A 21,038-nucleotide genomic window follows, 5' to 3' on the forward strand; every position below is an offset into this window, starting at 1 on the left:
AGCCCCGCCAAGCCACCACCGGGAGCCTTTTCTGCTGCAGAAAGATAGAACCGAATTCCTAAAATAAAGGAAATTTATAGAAATACAACAGAAAGCTGCATTTATTTTTCTAGTTAGAGATCATTATTTCCCAAAATGCTGAAAACGGGTTTTGAATGGGAAATAAATAAACGCCCCTCAAGTGACGGCTAGGAATAACCTCATTTTTAGGTGGAAAGTGGCTTCGCCCCGCAGCCCCTCGCCAGCCCGGCCGCTACCACCCTCCGCGCGCGGGGGGGAGAAGACGCGCTCCCCCCGCCGCCCTCGCGTCGGTGGGTGCGGCGCGGCGTCCGCCGGCGCAGCCATGGCGACGGGTCGGGCGGAGGGGCTGGGGACCGGGCCTTGGGGCAGAGCGGAGACCTGCGAGGGTGAGGGGATTTGGGGTGAGAGGGCCCGCGGTGAGGGGACCTGGGGTGAAGGGAGTTGGGGGCGAGGCGAGGCCTCTGGGGAGTCGCTTCTGAGGGGGGCTGAAGGTCTGCTTCCAGGCCGCGGAGAGGCTCCTGGGCAGGGGTTACGGGCAAGGCTTCGCTGCCTCGCGGAGGGGCAGTTTCCAGAGAAGGCTCCCTTGCCAGCGCCAGGCTTTCCTCTCCTGGCTGCAGGGTGTGCGCCCATCAGCGATAGGACACCGGCGGCCGCCGAGGGGTAAAAGGCTTCCGGGGGGGTACACTTGTGTGTGACAAGCAGTGCTGACCCTGAAAAATTAGAAGTTATATTTTGCATTCCCATATCTTAACAGTCACCCGTGTACTTAAAGTGCAACTCACCACGTTCCTTTAAACAGATCGGTCACACTGTATGCACTGGAACTGACTCCTGCATTTCTTCACAAAACACTGCCTTTTTCCTTCCTCCCGGACACTTTACCTTGTAAGTATCTGGTGGTGCAAATTACTTAGGAACACTTAAATGCAATCACATTAAAAGAAACTGTCTGTCTAATCTAAGAAGTGTTTGGTTCTTTTCACTGTGTTCTTCCCTGTCACACAGACTTTCTTACTGATAGCTTACATGTCAAAATGGAATAAAGTTGAATAAAGAGAACATACAAAATTTCTCTTACCTCTTAGATGTTAGCAGATAAAATTTTGTTGCTTTGACTTAGCTTCATTTTCTTTTTTCATAAGCTGTTTATACATGATTAGCTTTGTTACCACTAATAGTTTAAGGTAGATTTCATAGCACTAAGTTATGCATTTATTGTATAGGGACCTTGACACTAACTGCTTACAGGAAAATCAGTGTAATGGATGAGAGTAAAGAATTGTTTTAACTGTAGAAGATCAAATTCTGAGCCCAAGCCAATGATACTACCCACAGTTCCAGCTTTTAACAAATATAATCATTATCGTAGAGTGAACAACCTTTATGTGTTTACTCTCATGTTTTCCAAATACAGGACTGGTGTATAACATCAGTGCAAAACATGGAATGAATTCTTCAGGTACGAAGTATATTTCAGTTTCTTCTCCACACACTTGCAACATGAGTAAAAAACATTTTCCCAGAAGCGTACCCATGCAATCAGATTTTCGTCCTGCAAACTGGAAAAGGCCATCAGTAAACGAAAGGGGCTTTGCCTCAAGTCCACATGACTCCCAAGAGTCTGATTCTGAAAGCCTTGTTCAGGAGAGACAGTATCAGTTAGAACTCCAGCAGCGGATTTGTGAAAACGAAGAGCTGGTAGGACTGTATTCTGATGAGTTGGAGAATGACAGCTTAGAAGAAGACATCTTGGAGGAGGGGAGTTTAAAAGAACAAGAAGGAGCTGACACAAATCGATATACAAAAGGAATACAGAAGAATGATGCTACTGGAAGGTAAGGCATAGGATTTTAGTAGATAAGTAGAATAGTTCTGACACTTTAAAACCTATGCTCCTCAGAATATACATTACGTATTCAAGACCAATTTACATTGCCAAAATGCTATTAGGAGCACCTACAGACTTAGTTACCCACAGAAATGCACTGTTTCATCTTACCCACATTCATAATTATTATACCCATTTTGCCAACATAGCCTTAACTGTTCATTATGTTGGCTGAAACACCAGTTGTAGGAGGGGTAAGATGGAAAAGAAAACATCCCTCACAGACCTGTATAGGCTCCCCACATACTGTCTCTACACACTTGCATACCGAGGCGAGTGCTACATGCCTATTTAATTACCGTTAAGAGAGGCAGGCAAGAAGGCAGGAAGTGGTGAACAGATACATGCTAACCCCTACTCTTAAGCATTACCGGGTTAGCTAGTGGGGGAGCATTTAACTGCAGTTTCTTCTGGAAAAGACCTATTAAATACAGATCCCCTCTTATTTCTGTTTACTTGATCCAGAACTGCAGTCAGTGGAAGGAGTCCTGTGTCTAATGGGCTGTGGACCCCACACTACAATATTTAGCAGTACGTGCTGGCTGCCGTCTCAAATAGGCAACCATTGCCATGAAATTGTCAGACCTTCAGATGGTGCAGCAGTTCTGAGATCATGGGCTGGAGGGTTTCTGGAGCTGGGCTGTGGGAAAGGACCAGAGAGAAAACAAGGACCAGTACCAGCACATCCTCTTTTCGTTCCTTATTGAAAGACCTGTGCTGAGCAACCCAGGCCACTACCCGTAAGAAAACTTATAGGCAAAAATTGATCGATTGAATAAATGCAGTTTGGTTCTTAAATCTAAAATTAAAATTTTCAGGGTTACCATCACCTTTAAACATTCTTTAGAAAGCGTTAACTTGGTACATAACATAAAATTTAATTTGCTGTCAGATGCATAAAAGGTTTAACACTGTATAAATTGGGAATAATTCTCAAGTTTAAAGGGATTAAATTAAACCTGAAGTAATAATAATGTGCAGTTTCAATTTAATTGTCTACTTAAAATAAAATGGCAAACAAATGAAGGCTAAATGATTAATAGCATGCTTTTATTCACCTCCTCAACAGGCAAAATGGCCAGTTATTGAATATTTTATTGTGAGTGCAAATGATGTTAATTGTACTAGAAACATGCTCTAATTTTTAGTAATTTTTTTGACTGAATACTGTGCTGAATGTGAGGCTCTTCATTAAATGGAAATTTGATTTTATTTTGTTTGAACTTAGCCTAGTAAGTACTCAAATACAGTCCATTAACCAGAGCAAATATCACAGCATATACATATGAAACCCCCTCTCTACATCCATTACTAACCTCGGAATTTGAAGAGGAAACGCTGCATCTGTTGTCTACATACAACACTTTTGTTGATGAGTACAGAGTCCATCTAACCTTTATATCAAGTTGGGGGGAGGAATAAAAGGTGCACTTTTTGTCTGCAGATGATTAGAGATGAAGGAGCTCTTCACACTCATTTTGTTCCCGTGTGGTGACCTGGCCTGCATAATACAATTGAGCTCCTGTGCACACATTTCAGCACAATAGAACTCTTTGGCATTATACTCTGTAATTTGAATCATTGCAATTATATCACATATTTCTGTACTCATTTCAAAATATGATCACCTATTTCTGTTTACCTGTGGTGTATGACAACTAGGAATAATAATGTTTTCACCGATATAAACCATCTAATCTCTAGTATACAGGATACCACGGCACCAATGCTTACCTGAAACAAAAAGCATTGCTAGAGAAACAGGTTATTTTATTACTAGGACCCACTTGAAATAGAGGCATGTAACTAATTTAGAAAGGATGAATAAATGATTTCTGGAAATGTTAATATAATTAACTATGCCACAGTTTGGAGAATCCAGCAGATCAGTACATTTCTTTTAATTGGGGCTGAAGAGTCAACCAGGTTTCAGTGCCATAAATGTCACTTTGAAAGGCTCACCATTTGTCAGTGTCCAAGAAACCAGGACTATACTGCAGGTCCAGCTAAGAAAAAACAATCTTAAAAGCTTTTTTTCTCCCATGCTCCTTACTCCTGCCACTGCCCGCACGTCTCCTGAAAGCCAGTTTGTATGTATTTGGCTCCTGCAGTTCGTTTTCCTCCTGCTGGATCAGACCATCAATCATAAACAGAATCAATTGTGGTATTTTTAAGGCAGACCATGTTTGTTTGCTTTATGCCAAATGTAGTTTCGAGCAACGCTTTGGACACTTGTTAAAAAAAAAGCTAAACCCACAAACATTTCTGATTTGTGTTTTTCTACACTTATCTCAATTACAGCCTGTTTTTTAATGAGAAGTTAATGAGAGTCTTTTATGGAGAGTTTTTTATTGAAACATCATGATTTTTCAAAGGAATGAGGAGAGAGAATAAAAATACAGAGCTGTAAGCTGTTCTTGCTTAGATAGTCAGTTCTACTGACATGTGAGAGAGGGATTTTATCAGAAATATCACTTTTCTTTCACACAGCAGAGTCTCTGAAGAATGAGCAACACGTACTGTCTTTTGTAGGCTACATCATTTTAAAGGAAACTGGTTTTATGAAAAAATATTTGATAAAACTGTTCTGATCCCGATCCCACAAATGGCCATACTGTTGTATGCACTTAAATAATTCACTTGACCGTATCTGCAGGACATTTGTTGGCTTAAGTTGCACACTGCAAAAATATAGAATTTATACAATTTACACATAAATAATTTTGTGTTCCTTTTTTAAATAGGAAGCAACAGTCTGTGGACAAATATTTCAGCCTAAGGTACAATCCTAATTGGAAGAACACAAAAGAGGTAGCAGAATTTTCTGAGGCAGAAAAAGCATGTCAAGGTGCTGGAGGAACCAGCATGGACTTTTCACAAGATTCATTTTACCTCCATTCCAATGGCTCCCCTGAAGGAAAGAATCAACAGGAGGCAAAATCACAAGATTCATTCTCAGAGTTTGGTACAGAGTTACTAAGCTTTCATGAACCAAATGCCGTGGTCAGTAATGAACCTTTTAGGCTAAATACCAAAGGGAAGGAATCTGCAGATGGCTGTCATTTCAAAGATAGTCCCAGTACATATGGCAGTGCTTTTTCTCTTCAGACTCAAAAAGATCGACCACAAAGAGCAAAAAAAGACTTTGTGGAAAAAAATAAACGGACCTTAGGATTGTGTTCAGAGAAGATAAATTCCTACCTTCAATTACACAATAAAAAGCAAGAAGTTCTTCAAGAGCAGGTAGGTAATTTTTACGTGTTTTCTAATGGTAAAACTGAAGACTGTCTAGCGTTAAAATAGAATAGCTGCACGATCAGGTTTGCAGGGGAGCTAAGTAGATTTACAATCTATTATGCAACTGATAACTTACGATTTCCAATGTGAATCTTGTTCACGCTTTATGGAATAATTGACAAGTCCTCAGTTACTCACAACCCCAGTGACGGCCTTGTTACAAGCCTAGTTAAACTATGTTTATTCTTGTCCATGAAGCATGTCTGCGTGGTCACAGAGGTGATCTCTTACTAGGTTTTAATCTTGATGCTAAAGAAATGCTGACTTCTTTCCTATGGGATCTGCATTGCACCTTAATCAGTGGTTCTATTTTTGCAGCCTCTGATTTTTCTCTGCTTGGCCAACATGAGTTTTGCTCTATGCAGCAATGTTTCTCATAGCAAGAACACTCGCAATTTTTTAACTGCAGTAGGAAACCTCGATGTCACCTTTGGCTTAGAAGGCTGTTTTTCCACCTGCATTGATCATAATAAAAAAGTATATGTGAAGTTACAATTGAGTTTGAGAACCAGAAAACACATTGGGGTCACACTGTTTCAAGGGCCATCCACACTTTTGCTTACCACTGTCATTTAGGGACACACATGTGGAAATATCCAAGAAATATGTGGCAGATTTGGGTGGTCAGACAATGCTTTCCCCCTGCTTGCTTTCTCAGCCAGACCAAACCTTATATTTGAAATCAGTTAGCAGATACTAGTCATGTACAGTACTTGGATTTGAAGGGCCTAGCGTTCCTTTGATTGACTGCGAAATGTCAGACAACTTGTATTAAGGATTAAGTGGAAATGTAATTACAGTTCCTAATGAACGATTATACATGAGTTTGTTGCTTCTACTTGCTACTTATTATGCGGGAAGGTGAGAGTCATTGATCACTTCGCGAGTTGTAGCATAGAAAATTCTTAACTTGCAAAACTACAGAGACTTTCTGCTTCAAGTGACACATTTTCCAAGGCTAATGAACAGTTGACACAACACTAGAGGGCATCTGCTGACTATGTTACAATGAGTGTAACGGTGGACAAGCTTTTTTCTAGCAGAGCTATTAAGAGCACTTGTTTTTTTCAGTTATAATTTGGTTGATGGTAAAAATAATTAGTGTAGATTGATGCTAATTAAAGCTGTGTTGATATGATTATGTTTACTATTTGGGGAATTCTGAAAATCTTTCGTATGTAAGTATTGGAGCCAGGGATCAGGACTTCATTGTGTAGACACTATTTAGAGATATAGAATATAAAAAAAATATCTGTTAAAATCAGGGCAATGTTCTAAGATTACCTTGCTGAAGTAGCCGTGGGGACCGCAGGGCTGTGACATAGCTGGAGCCAGACAGCATGTGTATAGAAAGGTGTGGGGTTTTCCTTGACAAGTTGATACAGACGCAACAGCATCACCACCTGCTGTCAGCTAGCTTTGTATTTGCTGCAGGTAGGCATAGGAAGAATGAATTACCTCTCTTGCTCTTAGTTGAGACAACCGTTGGTCCATCTTGTTGGAGGGGGGGAAAGAAGGCCTGACGGAAGCATCTTGTTGACCAGAGCTGGCCTGCGAGACAACTTTGGTCACCTCACCTGGAAGACTGTAGCAAAAGTGCAAAACCACCAAGTATGCAAAGAAGCAAACAAGCCATTTGTCTCCTGCTGGAGCAATCAAACATGTTCTGAATACCGTGACTGGATTATTTTTAGCTTTGCAGAATTTTGAAGCTGGTTTTATTATGACCACTGTTGGCTGTCAGGTACTGTGGTAGTGAAATAATGTTTACATTGAAGTAAGTAATTTGCATGCAGCTTTTTTCAACTGACATAGGTAAAATATTTGCAGCCTCGTTATTGCAAGATTTACAGCTTTTATCTCTGTGCATACAGACAGCAGTCTGTAGGTACCAAAACATACCATAAATGTGTGTTGATCTGTATATTTACTAATTTATATAGCATTTTATAAAGCATCAAATTCTTTGCAGTGTTGCCTGATTCTTTAAGAACCTGATGATGAGTTTCTTTGAGAGAGAGAAAGAGAGAGTAGTAGTGGTCCAATCTAGCTCAGCTGTACTCAATATGAGTTGCTTTCCTACCTACAAGCCCCTTACTTCAAAGCAAGGAACATAATGTACAATTTTTTAATGGCTCTAGACCAAGGCACTCAGACTCTCTGTGCACTGCGCCTTGCCTCAGTGTAAACACCTAATCAAGATTGCCTGCGCTTCAACAATAGCAGCCAAATGCAATTCGAGAACCACAAGCCTTTGAAGTCCTCACTGCAAAGGCCGGTTTTCTAGTCTGGGATAATGACATGCCATGATTGCTGTCTTTGTTGTATCTTTTCAGTAGAGAAGCAATTATGGGCCTCAATTTAACAGAATAGGCATTACACAGCTTATGATGCTCAAAATGCAATTTCATTTGATCATTTTCTCAATTTGATTGGTATTAATAGAATAGTTCACAAAAAATGCTGGCAGAGGTTGTGTCCTGTTCCTCTTTCAAAGAGATAATGTAGAAGTATGCTTTACCTGCCCAGTAAACTATCAATACAGTGAGTCAGTTGGTTCCACCAAAAACGTCTTACTGACTGCAAAGCTGTATCTATCTACAGTTCAGGAAACCTATGCGGTAACTTTTAATTTGTGAACTTTTCTATTTACAACTAATAGAATCTGCATCGCCGTTTGGAGCAATGAGATCACCTGAAAACTCAGCAATAGACCCTACCTACCTTTTCCTAGTTGTTCGAACCTCTCACCCCCAAAGATGAGCAGCTCAGCTCCCCAGAAGGATTTAACACTTCCTTCACACTGATTTCACCATTATGATTTTCAGTGAATAATTCAGTGAATAATTCTCTTGGTCACAGATACGCAAGCTCTCCTGTGTTAGCCAGTGTCACTCTGCAGTGTTCTTCACTTCTACCACCTTCTACTTCTACTTCTACAGTCCAGCATGTAGTTAGCTGTAGTCTCTTTATGATGAGCCTAACTGCACATTTAATTGAGTCTACACAATGAAGTCCTGATCCCTGTCTCCAGTACTTACATATAAAAGATTTTCAGAATTCCCAGTGCCTAACTGCACATTTAATTGAGGTCACACCTGATATAGTACTTAGCAGAATAAGCTGGGACAACACAAGTATAAATAAAAAAGCATTGTTTTTTGTCAAGTTTTATAGATAGGGAAAAAAAAAGTTTCACGCTTTCAAGAAAAAGTTCATTATTGCCATATTTATGAGGGTATCTCTTGGCTTCAAAATCTGTAGTGCCAGCAGCCACCCTCAAAAAATTGCTTAAATTTGATTTCCAGCCATCGTGCTACCACGTGACTGTGGCCACGTGAAGGTGTTGTTCTTGTTTGTGGGCTTGCTATTTTGCACAAGCTGTTTGATTTTGTTGCCAGGCTATCTGTATTAAATGTTTTATTTCTGCAGCTACTCCTTGTACTTTTCTACCAACATTACTGTGTTTTGCCATCTTTTTCCGCATCACTCTAATGTTCAAGACTTTGCTATGATGTGTGTCATCCATCAGTATCTTGGTACACTGGCTGATTGCGTGGACAATGATGATTGTCTAGTTGCTTTTCTGTTATTAGGTACATCCACTGGCTCTCATATAAATGGAGAAGCCCGGACGTTTGAGAGTTACAAGTAGGTTTCTGTGCTGCATACTTCCTACAATCTTCTTTTCCTCTCTTCTTTTCAAAAGTAGAAGGAATACTCCCCACTACCACACTGCTGTTGAGTTTTTGTTTCCTTTTTCATTTTCTCTTTTAGCTGTTCATTTTCTTGTTATCTATTGTATGATGACTAACCTTATCATTTTAGCTTTAATAAGAGGCAAACTATTTCTCATTCTTTCCCCAAGACTTTTAAATCCTTTCATCTGGTTGGGCTGGGGCCATAAACATTCTTGGTTTTTAGGTTGCAGATCCCACAACCGTTGATGAGGAACCAGTTCAGAGTGTCCTACCGCTCCAGACTGTGAAAATGGAACCTGAAGACAAATGGTACCTGAAATCACAGCAGCTCAAGGTTGCTTTTTGATAGAACATGATAATTGAAATATATATATAAAAGCATTGAAGTTTGAATATTTAAAGCTGTAATCTCATTACTTTTAAAGTACCAATTACTGACAATAAATCCTTAGATATATACCAGTAGATTACCACAAAAATTTAATGCATGTGCTGCTTTATATACTCAATTATTTTAAATCAAAATAGATCCCGAATTCTAAGAAATTCTGAGCTCAAAGAATCTTATCTATTTACGACATTATTCAGTTGGTAATAATGTAAAAATGCAAGCTAGTACATGATCATGTTTGATGGATCATGAGGATTCTGCGCTAGAACTTAACTACTGTTGCATTACTTGTCCCATAAAAGCCCCATGAACTTCAAGGCGTTACCAGAAAACAGAAAATGTTACAAGTAGAAAAGGTTGCACTGACCTCCTCCATACACATAAGTCTATAGATCTGTTTTATGCTGGCCTTTCAAACCGATGGATAGTCTTTGGAGCAATAAAAGAGACCAGGTTATCCTCACTGATGAGAAACCAAGAACTTGAGAACCAGAACTTGAGGCCAACTGGAATTATTATGGGCAAATCTAGTTAATATTTTTGTATTACACGTATTTGAAGAAATTCAGGCAGAAGGTTTAAATTCCCCGCTGTTCACTTAAAACTGGAAGCTGCACTTCTGTAAAGGACCAACAAGATTTTACGCTGCTGTTCATTGTGAGAGATGTGCTTTATATATGGGATTGCAGAATGAAGGAGGTATTTTACAGGGCTACTCGTTCCGTATAAATGGGGAAACGTTGGCCTGGTCCCAGTTTGGCAGCAGTTCGTGCTTTCCACCAGTGGCACAGTATGCCAGAACATTAATCATTACAGCAGAGGTCGAGCTAACAAATCATCATCTTGGCACCAGGAGTCAGGATTCCCCAGTGCTAAAGCTTTCGACAAAACATTCTGCTCTGTATGTGGATTTAATACGTACCATTAAGTAGTTATTCTGAGTGCATATGCTATGTAGTGATTGCAAGTGTTGCTAACAAAAGAACCCTAGAGAGACAGGAGGATGAAATGGAGGATTTTAGCGCTGACGGAGATTAAATGGACTGAGAATGGATTTGTATATTCCCTAGAAGGAAAGCCATGTTTTTATGTCTTTCCTCAAAATAGGCAACACCTGATGCTGTAATTGGAAAGTGATAAATCTTAAATAAACTCCAGATTTAGAGTATGTTAGTGTAGCTCAAGACAGTAGTCCTGGTGTGCTTAAATTCTTAAATTGTTTCTTATAATTTGGATAACGTTTCACCGGATACAGGGCAGGGAGGAGTACTTGCTTTAGAAATGAAATCATTTGATTCATTGACATCAGTCTGTTTCTACTGTGGACCAGTCTAATAGTGTGTACGTAGCCATCTTTTCCTGAAATTTAGTACAGTTTACTTTCATGAGAGGATAAAAATCAAGAACTGATTTGATTTTTGAAACATTTTCCGTAGATGGTTGACAATGAGCTACCACTTGCCTACAGGATTAGAAACAAGACATCCTGTGCATTTAAGGGCACCTATTTTTTGCACCTCATTCAGATAAAACTCCCTCATTCCATATTTAACACAGCATCATTTCTTAGATATGGTCTGCATCTGTAAAGAACCATTTTTATATTGTTCTGCTTCAGAATTTGTCTCTGGCCATTAAGCAAAGTTTTGATGCAGTATTATGCATGTCTTTGCAGCACCTGAATAGCATGTGTGCTTCTGTTCTTGGCTAGGGGTTCCTACATATTTTAATTTTGGATTAAGTCTAGCCAGGCCACCAGCTGGTCTAGCCACAAGCATAATTTCCTGAGTCAGGATTAGACTCTGTGGAGAGCAGGTCGGAGTGATTTTGATGGCTCTAATCAAACTTGTGCAAACTGGCCTAACTCATTATCAGAATGTTAAAGACCTGTTATCATAGTTGTGAAGGACCAATACCATACTTAATTCTCTTTAAGGGCCCTTTTACAAGACATGTTTTGTTAATTCAAACCCAAAGCCTTACAAATGCCACAAAGAAACGTTGTTCTCCATATCATACTAGACTTCAGGACACAGATGCTTTTCCTTTTACACTTCACTCTCTGATGAGAACTCACTTTTAAAACTAATTTCCATCGCCGTACTCATTCAGATGTCTAAAACATTGCAACTTTTCTAGTTGTGAGTGTACATTAAACAGGGATGGCTGGCTCCATACTTCCCTGATTTTTAAAGAGAGAAATGATTACACACTCCAGCCTGTTCAGTCCCGTTCAAGGCACCACATCAACACATGTTCAAAGTTCAGTACATGTTCAGAACTCAGCTTCACTGTAACCTGCACAGCTATTTAAGGGCTAAAATAAGAATGTTGTCCTGAATTAGAATCCCAGAACATGATGTAATCTGGTCAGAACATCAGTTAATTTGTAGAATTCTAAGAAATAGCTACACGAAAGGCATTGTGACAGGCAAACTTGTATGTTGTTGATCTTAATGAACATATGAGATAGCAACCACTGAAATTCACCCCACTTTTGATAACTTGTTTCAGGATCACCAAAATAAGTTCTCGCAGAGAAATAAAATAAAATCCAACCAGAGTATCAAGGGGAGACCTTTCCCAAAGAATGATAGCCGACAACCACCAGGGAGACCAGCAGAATCAAAGTCTTGGCACCACAGGCACCACCAAATACCAAAATGTCAGACTGCTGCCATGCAGACAGTGGAGCAAGACAACAGCAGCGCACAGCAGAAACGGCTGTATCAAGGTCCTTCTGTTGACCCTGACACTAACACAGCAGCAAATTCAGACACTTGCTTAAATAATTTCCCAAATTCAAGACATTTTGTTAATCAGGATTTTACCACATCTTCGTGTCCTTTTCATCCAACATTACGTAAATTTAACCCAGCAGGGGTTATATCTCCAGCATATACCAGCCAGGAGAACAAGAAATATCAGCATGATTCTCCAAATGGACTTCCGCATGAGCAGCAACATTTGTACAACTGGGCCACTGTGCAGCATTTGGCAAGAGATTACAGTACCAATGGTCAAGCACATCCAAATCAGAGGAATATTTCATCTACTTTTAATGCCAATTTTCAAGAATTGATGAATGATCAAATATCACTTCAGGATTGCAAAAGACGCATTTATGCGGATAAAAGGTATCAGAACTATGCTATCAGTAGTTTATGATAAGGATATACATGTTGAAACAGTATTATTATAATGCTGTGATGCCTGGAAAAAACAGAAATGAACACGAAAATGTTTTAAAGTCCGAAGTATAAAATTCTTTTGCTACAAACCTGCCACTATTGATTACTACTAACTTAAGATTCATTGTAACCATTGATTTTTAAATATGGCATTGGAAAAGGACAGTTCTGTACTCCAGGCTGTCTTGTACATCAAATTTTCCACAATTGAAAGTTTCCTTCTGAAAGGCTAGAAGGTGAAGTTTAAAAAGTAGATAGCAAAGAACCCTGTGCATAAGTCTGCTGCTAGCTGCATGGAGTTATAGCAAAACTTGCCCTGCAGGGTGAATATCCAGAGTCAATCAAGTAGCAATTCTGGCTCGCTACACATGGGACAGGACATGGAAATCCGTAGTTATATAGAATGTCACCTGCTTCAATAAAAATTAAAGTTTTATTTCACATAGACAATTAATTCTTTCACCTTGGGAAAAAAAAAAGGTCAGCAGGCCTGATCCAAAGCCTGTTTTCATTTGGCTTAAGCAGGCTTTAAAGGCAGTTTTCATTGGCTTAAGCTAGCTTTGCATCAGGGTGAAAGTTTCCCTGTCTGTAATTTTTCGATTTATTTAAACAGTTTCCATACAATTGGGTGCAACCAAAGTCAGTCATTGTGAAACACCCGTCTTTCCATGTGCACGTTCCCAGTATATTCTGTGAGCAGGGATCATTCCATGTACAGATTGCTTGTTGAGCTATCTGCTATGTACAAATAAAGATTCTTTTTTTTCCCCTCCTTCTTTTTTGAGGCCTTCTCAATCTTCTCTTCACCATTCACCACCAGCCCCTTGTACAACCTCCCAATTTACACAGGCAATGGAGCAACATCACCAAGAAATCACTCGTTTGACAGGAGCTCACTTAGCTGACAGGCACTTGTTCAGCCTACTTCCACCTATAATCCCACCGGTAGAAAGTGGTTCAGAGGTAGATGCAGAGAGCGGTGACAGAAATCAAGTGAAAATATGCCGAAGCAACTCAGAAGGTTATCTCATGCAAATGGAAAAGCAAAACCAGCCTAAAGTCAGCAAGAAGGTAAGCATATCGATGTGGGTTGGATGGTTTTACATTTTTTGCATTTCTAATTCACCCTCTGATTAATATTTTTTTTCTTAATAATCCAGAGATCTTCACCCAAAAAAAAAAAAAGGAATGGGGACTGAGGAATATGTCATTGTTACAGAGAGCACACTGACACACATTGACTTGCCCAGAACATTAAAAACTAAGGAACAAAGGTGGAAACAGACACTAAAATAATTTTGGTCTGAAGAGCAAGGCAGATCACCACCACCTCTCCCTATGTCACTTTCAGTCTTGATTAGCTCTAAGAACACACAGAGCAGTGTTTGTCTTTTAAGTTATCCAGTGATAAAATGATTTAGAATAAAGCTATTTGTATAAAGCAGCAGGTAGCCAGGCCTCAGATCTGAGCAAACCATTATCCTGGTCATGCTCATTTACTATCCAACTCAAATCTCTTGGTTTCCAAGGCAATCAAACTGAACAACAACAAACTTAGAGGATTTGTAAAGCTAACAGCATAAACATTGGTACAAGTCTCCTGATGATCCAGTTTTGGTCCTTATTAAAACTTGGTTCTTTTTGTCTTTTCTGCGTGTCCAGTTTCATACTGTATGAACAGTTAACACAGTAACTGTGTTACACTATGTAACCAGTTAACACAGATGCAGTGGAACAGCATAGAGATATCCCTGTGTGTCCCTGACAAATTAAATGTTTAAGAAGTTAGCTCCAAGTCTCAGGGCAGACAAACTAAGCTGGAATAATTACTCATGTGTTTCATCTAGGAGGCAGTGTGTGTATTGCTGCTTGAATGCCTCTAAGAAGAATTAGCTGGATTATGATAGTAACTGAAGGGCAGATTTCCTTTTCCCTTTCTGCTCCTCTGAGTTCAAACCGTTGTTGCTGTCCTGTATTTTCAGTAGCTTTCTCACACTTCATATATGAGGAGCGCCACAAAGAATAAGACTGTTTATGTCTCACAGAAAAATCCCCCTTTTCCTAACAAATAAATGCAGTCATGCTCATCACATGAAGTGAGAAAACCCTGATTTTGTTGTAGATAGATAAATGATTAACTCTTCAGAGTACCTTAAATTAAAAGATAAATGTAAATATTTCACAAAAAAGTAGGAATAACTGACACAAAGAAATATCAAGTAGAAAATTCAGTGCATAGAATTAGTGTCTTTGTAGTTGAGTTTAACTTGAACATGTCCTGTGAAGACATGCATATTTTATTTACGTATAGAAATTTCTTGGTGTTTCTGCATTACTCTGTGATTGAAATTACTATGTGATTGAAATTACTATAGCACTGTTCATAATGAGCTTCCACTGACAAGTTTTCAAAACATAGTCCACCTGTAAAAATTAATCTAGTGTTCTTGAAAGATTAAAAAGATTCTGGAAGTTTTGGGGTCTGTAGTAATGTCATGGAATACTAAAGTGGCATCACCCATCACCCATCTTCTCTCTTCCCTATGCACTTGTAAAGCTTTTGCTGTGCGGCAAGGCATGTGTTTTTCAACTGTCTGTGAACAACTGTCCATTGCAGTTTTGAGAACAAAGAAAGGTTACGATTACTAACAACATTGGCCTATTTTTTTTACCACCAAAATCAGGTACTTTTATCTGCTTCTCTTAAAATAGTTTCTTTGGAGTTTCATTCTAATAACAGTCAAGTGGGTCACTTTAAGCTGTTTAAAAATAAAGCTCACAAAAGATCATTTTTGACTGAGAAAGTACTGCTTTGTGATTTGGATGATTGGCAATTATCTGCTTAGATTCAAAGGAAATACAGCGTAATTTGACTTCTGCAATTAGCTCAGTCTTTTTGGTCACTTACAGTCCTTGAAATGAGACATGCCGGAGGTAAGACTGAGACCACAAGTTGCATCCTGCTCTTACCTTGGGTGTCCACTACAAGACTGCTTTACGTGAAGTCATATAAAGGAAAATCTGTCACTGCTGTTTGTTTTCCAGCCATGTAGCTCAAAAGCCTACATAAATCTGAACGTAAAGCTTGGAGGCCTTGGACCTGACTATGAAGCAATCAAAGAGAAAGTAAGTGTTTCCTATTACATGATCTGCTTTTCAGTTGTGTGAAGCAAACTTAGGCAGGGGAGAATGGCAAAGAAATCGCTGCTGAGAAGCAACTCATATTTGGTACTTTGTGTCCTTGACTCTAGGTCTAGCTTGAGAGCCTGAGAGGAGATTCAAATTGAAGGAAAAGCAGCTGTATCATGGATGATTTTAACCCTCTACTTTTGTAGTTCCAGAAAAAAGTAGTTCACAGACTTCAACAGGGCTAATTGCACATCAGTAAATTATACACTTATGTGACTGAGTTGCAGTGTCATTCCCAATGCAGTTTACCTAACCTTCAAAGTGGAAGTAAAAGTAGTTGTCTAAACACAGGAGGAAAATAGCTGGATGCACATTACCCTGTTGAAATGCAGACGGATTGTTCAGAACAAGTATCTGAACAATTGCTATCGTTTGACCTGTTCTTTGCTGATAACGAGGGTCTGGTAGCAGCTGTATACCTGAGGTGCTGCAGACTCCATCCTGCATGCTTTGAGACCCTGTTAATCTGACAACAGGTGCCTTATATGGCGTTCTTTATAGAAACATGGTAGGACAGAAGGGACCAAAAATGATAAAGCGATCATCCCTTTGGAGTCTTTGAGAAGCCCCTGTATTTTCTTCCTCCTTGCCGTAAATGAAACACATTAGAGATCTGAAATTGGAATGGACAGAGTGGTGCATAGTCCAGGACTCTGTGTGTTTTTAACACCATCTTAACGCTTCTGGAACCTGGCATGCCGCTGGGGTATCATTGCATTGAAAAGAAATAATTGACATTGGCTGATAGCAGGGGCAAGTAGAGCATGCTGCTGAATTTGAGCATAATGAATTGCTGGAAATACAAAGACACAGAATATCAGTTAAGTAAATGAAGCGTGTCATTCAGGGTTTTAACAGTAAGTACGGAGTTTTCAAAAGTCATTGCCAAAGCTGACAGGAATTAGCATAGACATTTTAAAATTGAACAGATATATTGAAACATTCAGAATAAAGATGCATCTGTCGCATTTCTGTTGAGCTCTGTCCTCAATACGGTCCAAGAGAAAGCTCTTAAAAAAGAAGAGTGACTAAAAAAAGCTGTGCCATTTATCAGGATTTCCTGTTGTGTTCTGTTGAGGAATGATCAATAGCATAGCCAGGTTAAACAGCAACAGAGGTGTAAATGGAAGACTCCAGTGGAAAAAGTGTTTCATTGATGGATCCACTGAGTCATTTAATTAACCATACACTTTTTTCCTTTTGTCAGAAAGAGAAGTTAAAGCAACAAAAGGAATATGCAAAGCAAATTCAGGAACACAATATGAAAAACATTGTTTCGGTTCAGAGGTTACCCAGAAAACCCCAGGTCATATCTTCAGTGTCAAGACAGAAGGTAAGAATGGAGTCCCTTTAACATGCATGCAGGGAGGGATTCTGGACTTTGCGCAAAGAAAAAGAAAAGCATAAATTTAACTCACAGTAGGCTAAAATAGTTTCTCCATTTTGATTTTCCTTTTAACAACTCTAAGGACTTCTACTCTCATGTGATCCTGACAAGTGCTCATCTGTGCATCTATTCTGTTATGGCTTTACATGTATGCCAAGAGTTGCTGATTTCTTTGCCAACAGCAGTCTTCAGTCCATGCACCTGCCTTGCTCTTCGTAAGAGTGTACCAAGCGGAAACGGAGCAGTACTCCACCCAAGCTACCAGCACTCAACTTGGCTTAACCAGCTAGTGATATTTTCCTGGGGAAAGGGTGGGAATAAAGGAGAGTGGGACCCCCATAGGAACATACCCAGTGCGCCATATGTTCTGCTTCACATCAGCAGTAGAGGCCACACTACTGCAGAGTGCGCTCTTCTGATGGACCACAGATATCCTCTTGTTAGTCTATTATCCACCCGCCTGTCGGTCTCACTCACAAACTCTCTTCACTTCAGTTGTGTAGCTACAGTAATTGGTCTTATTTTTCAAGCCCATACAACATCACTTTAGCCTTCACTAGCCTTCAAAAATAGCCCAAATGAGCAACAACTGACTACGACAGTGGTATACACAAACAAACAAAGGGAGCACCTTTTCCCTGTTGCAGGAGGTAATAAAGCTCTAGAAATATCATATATTTTATCCAATCAGTTCTATAGGAACTCATCTGCCTGGTGCCAAAAGCACACAAACAGGTATTTCTCCAAGATGACAAATGAGAATTAAATGCGCCAGGAAAAAAAGTTTTAGAGTTTAATATGAATTGAATCCCTCAGTTACTTGCATTTATTTCCAAACCTCACATAAACCACAAAAAGGTGAAAGTGCATTCTTTGGATTTCAAAAGGGTTTTGGATTCCTTCAGAAGACTTCCCAGACACTCTTTCACCAAGAATGTGAGATAATGCAACTTCAACTTGAGACCTAACAGGTGTTTACAAATACATGCAACTGAAACACAGACACCAAATAATGTCCCAGGTTAAACCAGGGCTCTCTCAGTTTCAGGGTTTCTGTAATACTGTTTCCATCCCCTCTGCAAGACAGCCTTCCAGGTTCCATACATCATTCCATACTATTTGACAGTCTTACAGCTATCTGCTTTACATTCCTCTTTCAGCATGACCCTGCTCAGCTTCAGTGAGACATGTCAGAACTAGAACAACAGCTTGAGTACTCCCGTTTTGCTTTTTAATTTTGATAGTTAAGCCTATCAGGCAGGAGAACCTAAGCCCGATTAAACAGAACTTACACACTTCTTGTTTGCATAGTGTGGTCTTTACTTCTCACACTCACACATGCAAGTTTACCTACATACTGCTACAGAAAAACGTATTTGGAAAAGCGCGTGATAACAGGGAACAATCAGCCAGTGTGGGAAGTACAGTTCTTCAAGGTATGCTGTCCCTGTCAGTATTCCATTCCTGCCCACCTTTCCCGCTGCTTAATGCTATATTTGTTCAGCTTATACTCATTCAGAGTGTCTGAAGTAGAAAAGAATTGGAATGGGGGTTAATTTCATGCTGGTGTTCATATTCTCAATAGAGCATGTGTGAGTGCTGCACAGACTGGATGTTACTGGTAAAGAAATTTCCAGTCACAAAAGAATATGCATGGTTATAAAAGAGCTCTGGGATCTCTGTGAGAGGCAAGTCTTTGTTTTACTCTGAAACAGTTAAATGTTGGCATGTCTAATACCATCCTCACTTGTTCGGAAATCTTTTCTTGTACAGAACTGTGTTAGCTTTGAAATTAACCGAAAAAGAATTTGGCAAGGGATTATATTAAATCAGGTTCCAGAGAATTTAAAACAAATACATAGACTTCATTTCAAAACTTGTTAGAACATTTTAGGACATTCAGTATGTCAATTCATTAGAATTTGTTAATGGAGCACTCAGTTTCCATCTTTATCATATTAACCTGCAGAACTCCCTGGTATAAGGTATGACTGACAAGAGCTTAATGAGACTGGGAAGAAAAAAAAGAATGTTTATAAACTTAATAGACTTGTGTTGCTTTTTGTTATTAAAAGAAAAAACACCGCTTCAGTATTTAAGGTGGCCTCCAGTGGTAAGTGTCAGAAAGCAAATCTCCTTGAGTGAGTTATTTTGCCCACTGCCGGAGGTTTCTTGCAGTCGCCGTTGAAGCGTCTAGTATTGAACACTGCCAGAAACAAGATCAGGAATTAGGAGAACTAATAATTTGACTCAACATAGAAACACCTGAATTTTCTTGGAAATATCGGTCAAGTTTTCTCTTAGTCAGTTACCTCAGTTACCTCAGTTTTCGTATTTTTAGGCGCTGGAATATGCTAGGAAGATTCCCAGACCGAAGACCTTCACGGCAAGACCATCAGATGAAGAGGCGAAAGAGGAAAGAATTCTGCCACAGACTTTAAATGGAGACAGTTTGCCTCAAATCGCATCCTTGGAAACTTTGCAAAATAGACACGAGAGGGAGAAACAAGTTGTAGCTGCTTTCAGAACCTTTCATATCTTATAAGTATTCGGAAATTTTTACGGATATCTTCAAGGCAAAAATGTCTGAACTGTTTAATTATGAGCTATCACCATCACATACTGATCTACCATTCCATTGAAATATAAAGTGGCTTAAGTTCAATCATTGTTAAATATTAGAATCACTTCTACTATACCTAATTTTAAAAAATGCAACCAGTTGCATTTTAACGTGATCATCCGCAGACAATCTGTTATTAGCCAGAAGCAGTTGGAAAATATATTGGGTAACTAAGGATAATTGAGAGCTACATATTTGAGAGGAAACAGCTTTTAACAGATTAAATCTATAAAAATAATAACAAACGGATGGGTTTCTTACAATGGTTCTGTTTCTTTAACTTAGTAAATTATGAATTAAGTCCACATATGAAATGTGATTAGAACACACAGCAAGGGAATTTTGAAAAAAACACACTAAAATATCTTAGAAAATAGGCTGGTTAAAAGGAAAAAAGCCCCAACAACCTTGTGATTACGTATAATTGCTTTATCCAGTTTATTAGGTCCCCTTTTCTGTGGGAGGATAGAATTAGTCTTTGGGCCAAAAAAAGGGTTCGAGTCTCCTTGAAGGAGGCTAACAATGGAAAGGTAAGGTAAGGTCCTCCTGAAGGTTGGTTAGTTGCCAAAATACACCCTGCAGGGTCTCCAGTCAGGCTCCCAACCTAATACGGGAAAAACTGACCATCATACCGCATCTCTCCATCGTGGAGAAAGGACATGTTCCTTTCTTTAAAGCCCTCCTGACCCACCCGAGAGACAGGAAGCTCTCCACCCTTTCAGTTGTTTCCCACCACACGTGCTGAATTAGACTGTTAGACTCCACAGGCGGAAGTTTTTGGTGTTTATCATCTTTGGGAGAAACTTTGTGGAAGAAGTGTCTTCCAATGTGGGGAACGTGGACCAGGTTGCAGGGGAAATGTTTTGCATATCAACGTGCAGCAGAGGACATCAAATGTCCACTACAACTGCTGGAACAGGACCGTCCTCTGCCTCAGCCTCCTTTCTCTTCACCTTTGGGAACTGCATTTGGCCCCTCTTTGTAGAAGGTGCATGCCTGTGGTATGATCCATCAAGCTAGGCTGGGTAAATGTTTCCATGCTCTGCCAGTTGCTGCTTTTCTACTTTTATTTTTAAACCAAATGGTAACACTTTGAAGCATTTCTGATTAGGGAACCTCAACTTGTTGTTTCTGCCTAAAAGTGATAATCCCCCCTTAATAGAAACCTCAAGTACCTATTTTAATGAAACCTTCAGATGAATATCAAAGAGCTATTTACTCGTATCTAATATTTTAATTAGATTATATTCTCAATTTAACCCATTAAACCCCCTTTGATGATCTCCATGTTTAGTGTTTAGCCCCAGATGCTGGAGGTAATGAATATTGGACCTTTGATTTAATGAGAAC

The 21,038-nt window shown here is 39.5% G+C and overlaps 1 protein-coding gene across 1 annotated transcript; it reads left to right on the forward strand.

Moving 5' to 3' along the window:
• The first annotated feature begins 1,467 nt into the window (after positions 1–1,467).
• JHY (junctional cadherin complex regulator) lies at positions 1,468–19,610 on the forward strand. The gene is made up of 8 exons (XM_054223168.1): positions 1,468–1,856; positions 4,654–5,152; positions 9,131–9,241; positions 11,813–12,435; positions 13,275–13,560; positions 15,535–15,615; positions 16,886–17,011; positions 19,407–19,610. The coding sequence occupies exons 1-8, from the start codon at positions 1,468–1,470 to the stop codon at positions 19,608–19,610; spliced, it is 2,319 nt and encodes a 772-aa protein (XP_054079143.1).
• The last annotated feature ends 1,428 nt before the right edge of the window (positions 19,611–21,038 follow it).

This window comes from Rissa tridactyla, chromosome 17, assembly GCF_028500815.1.
Source record: "Rissa tridactyla isolate bRisTri1 chromosome 17, bRisTri1.patW.cur.20221130, whole genome shotgun sequence".
In the NCBI taxonomy this organism is placed as follows: domain Eukaryota; kingdom Metazoa; phylum Chordata; class Aves; order Charadriiformes; family Laridae; genus Rissa; species Rissa tridactyla.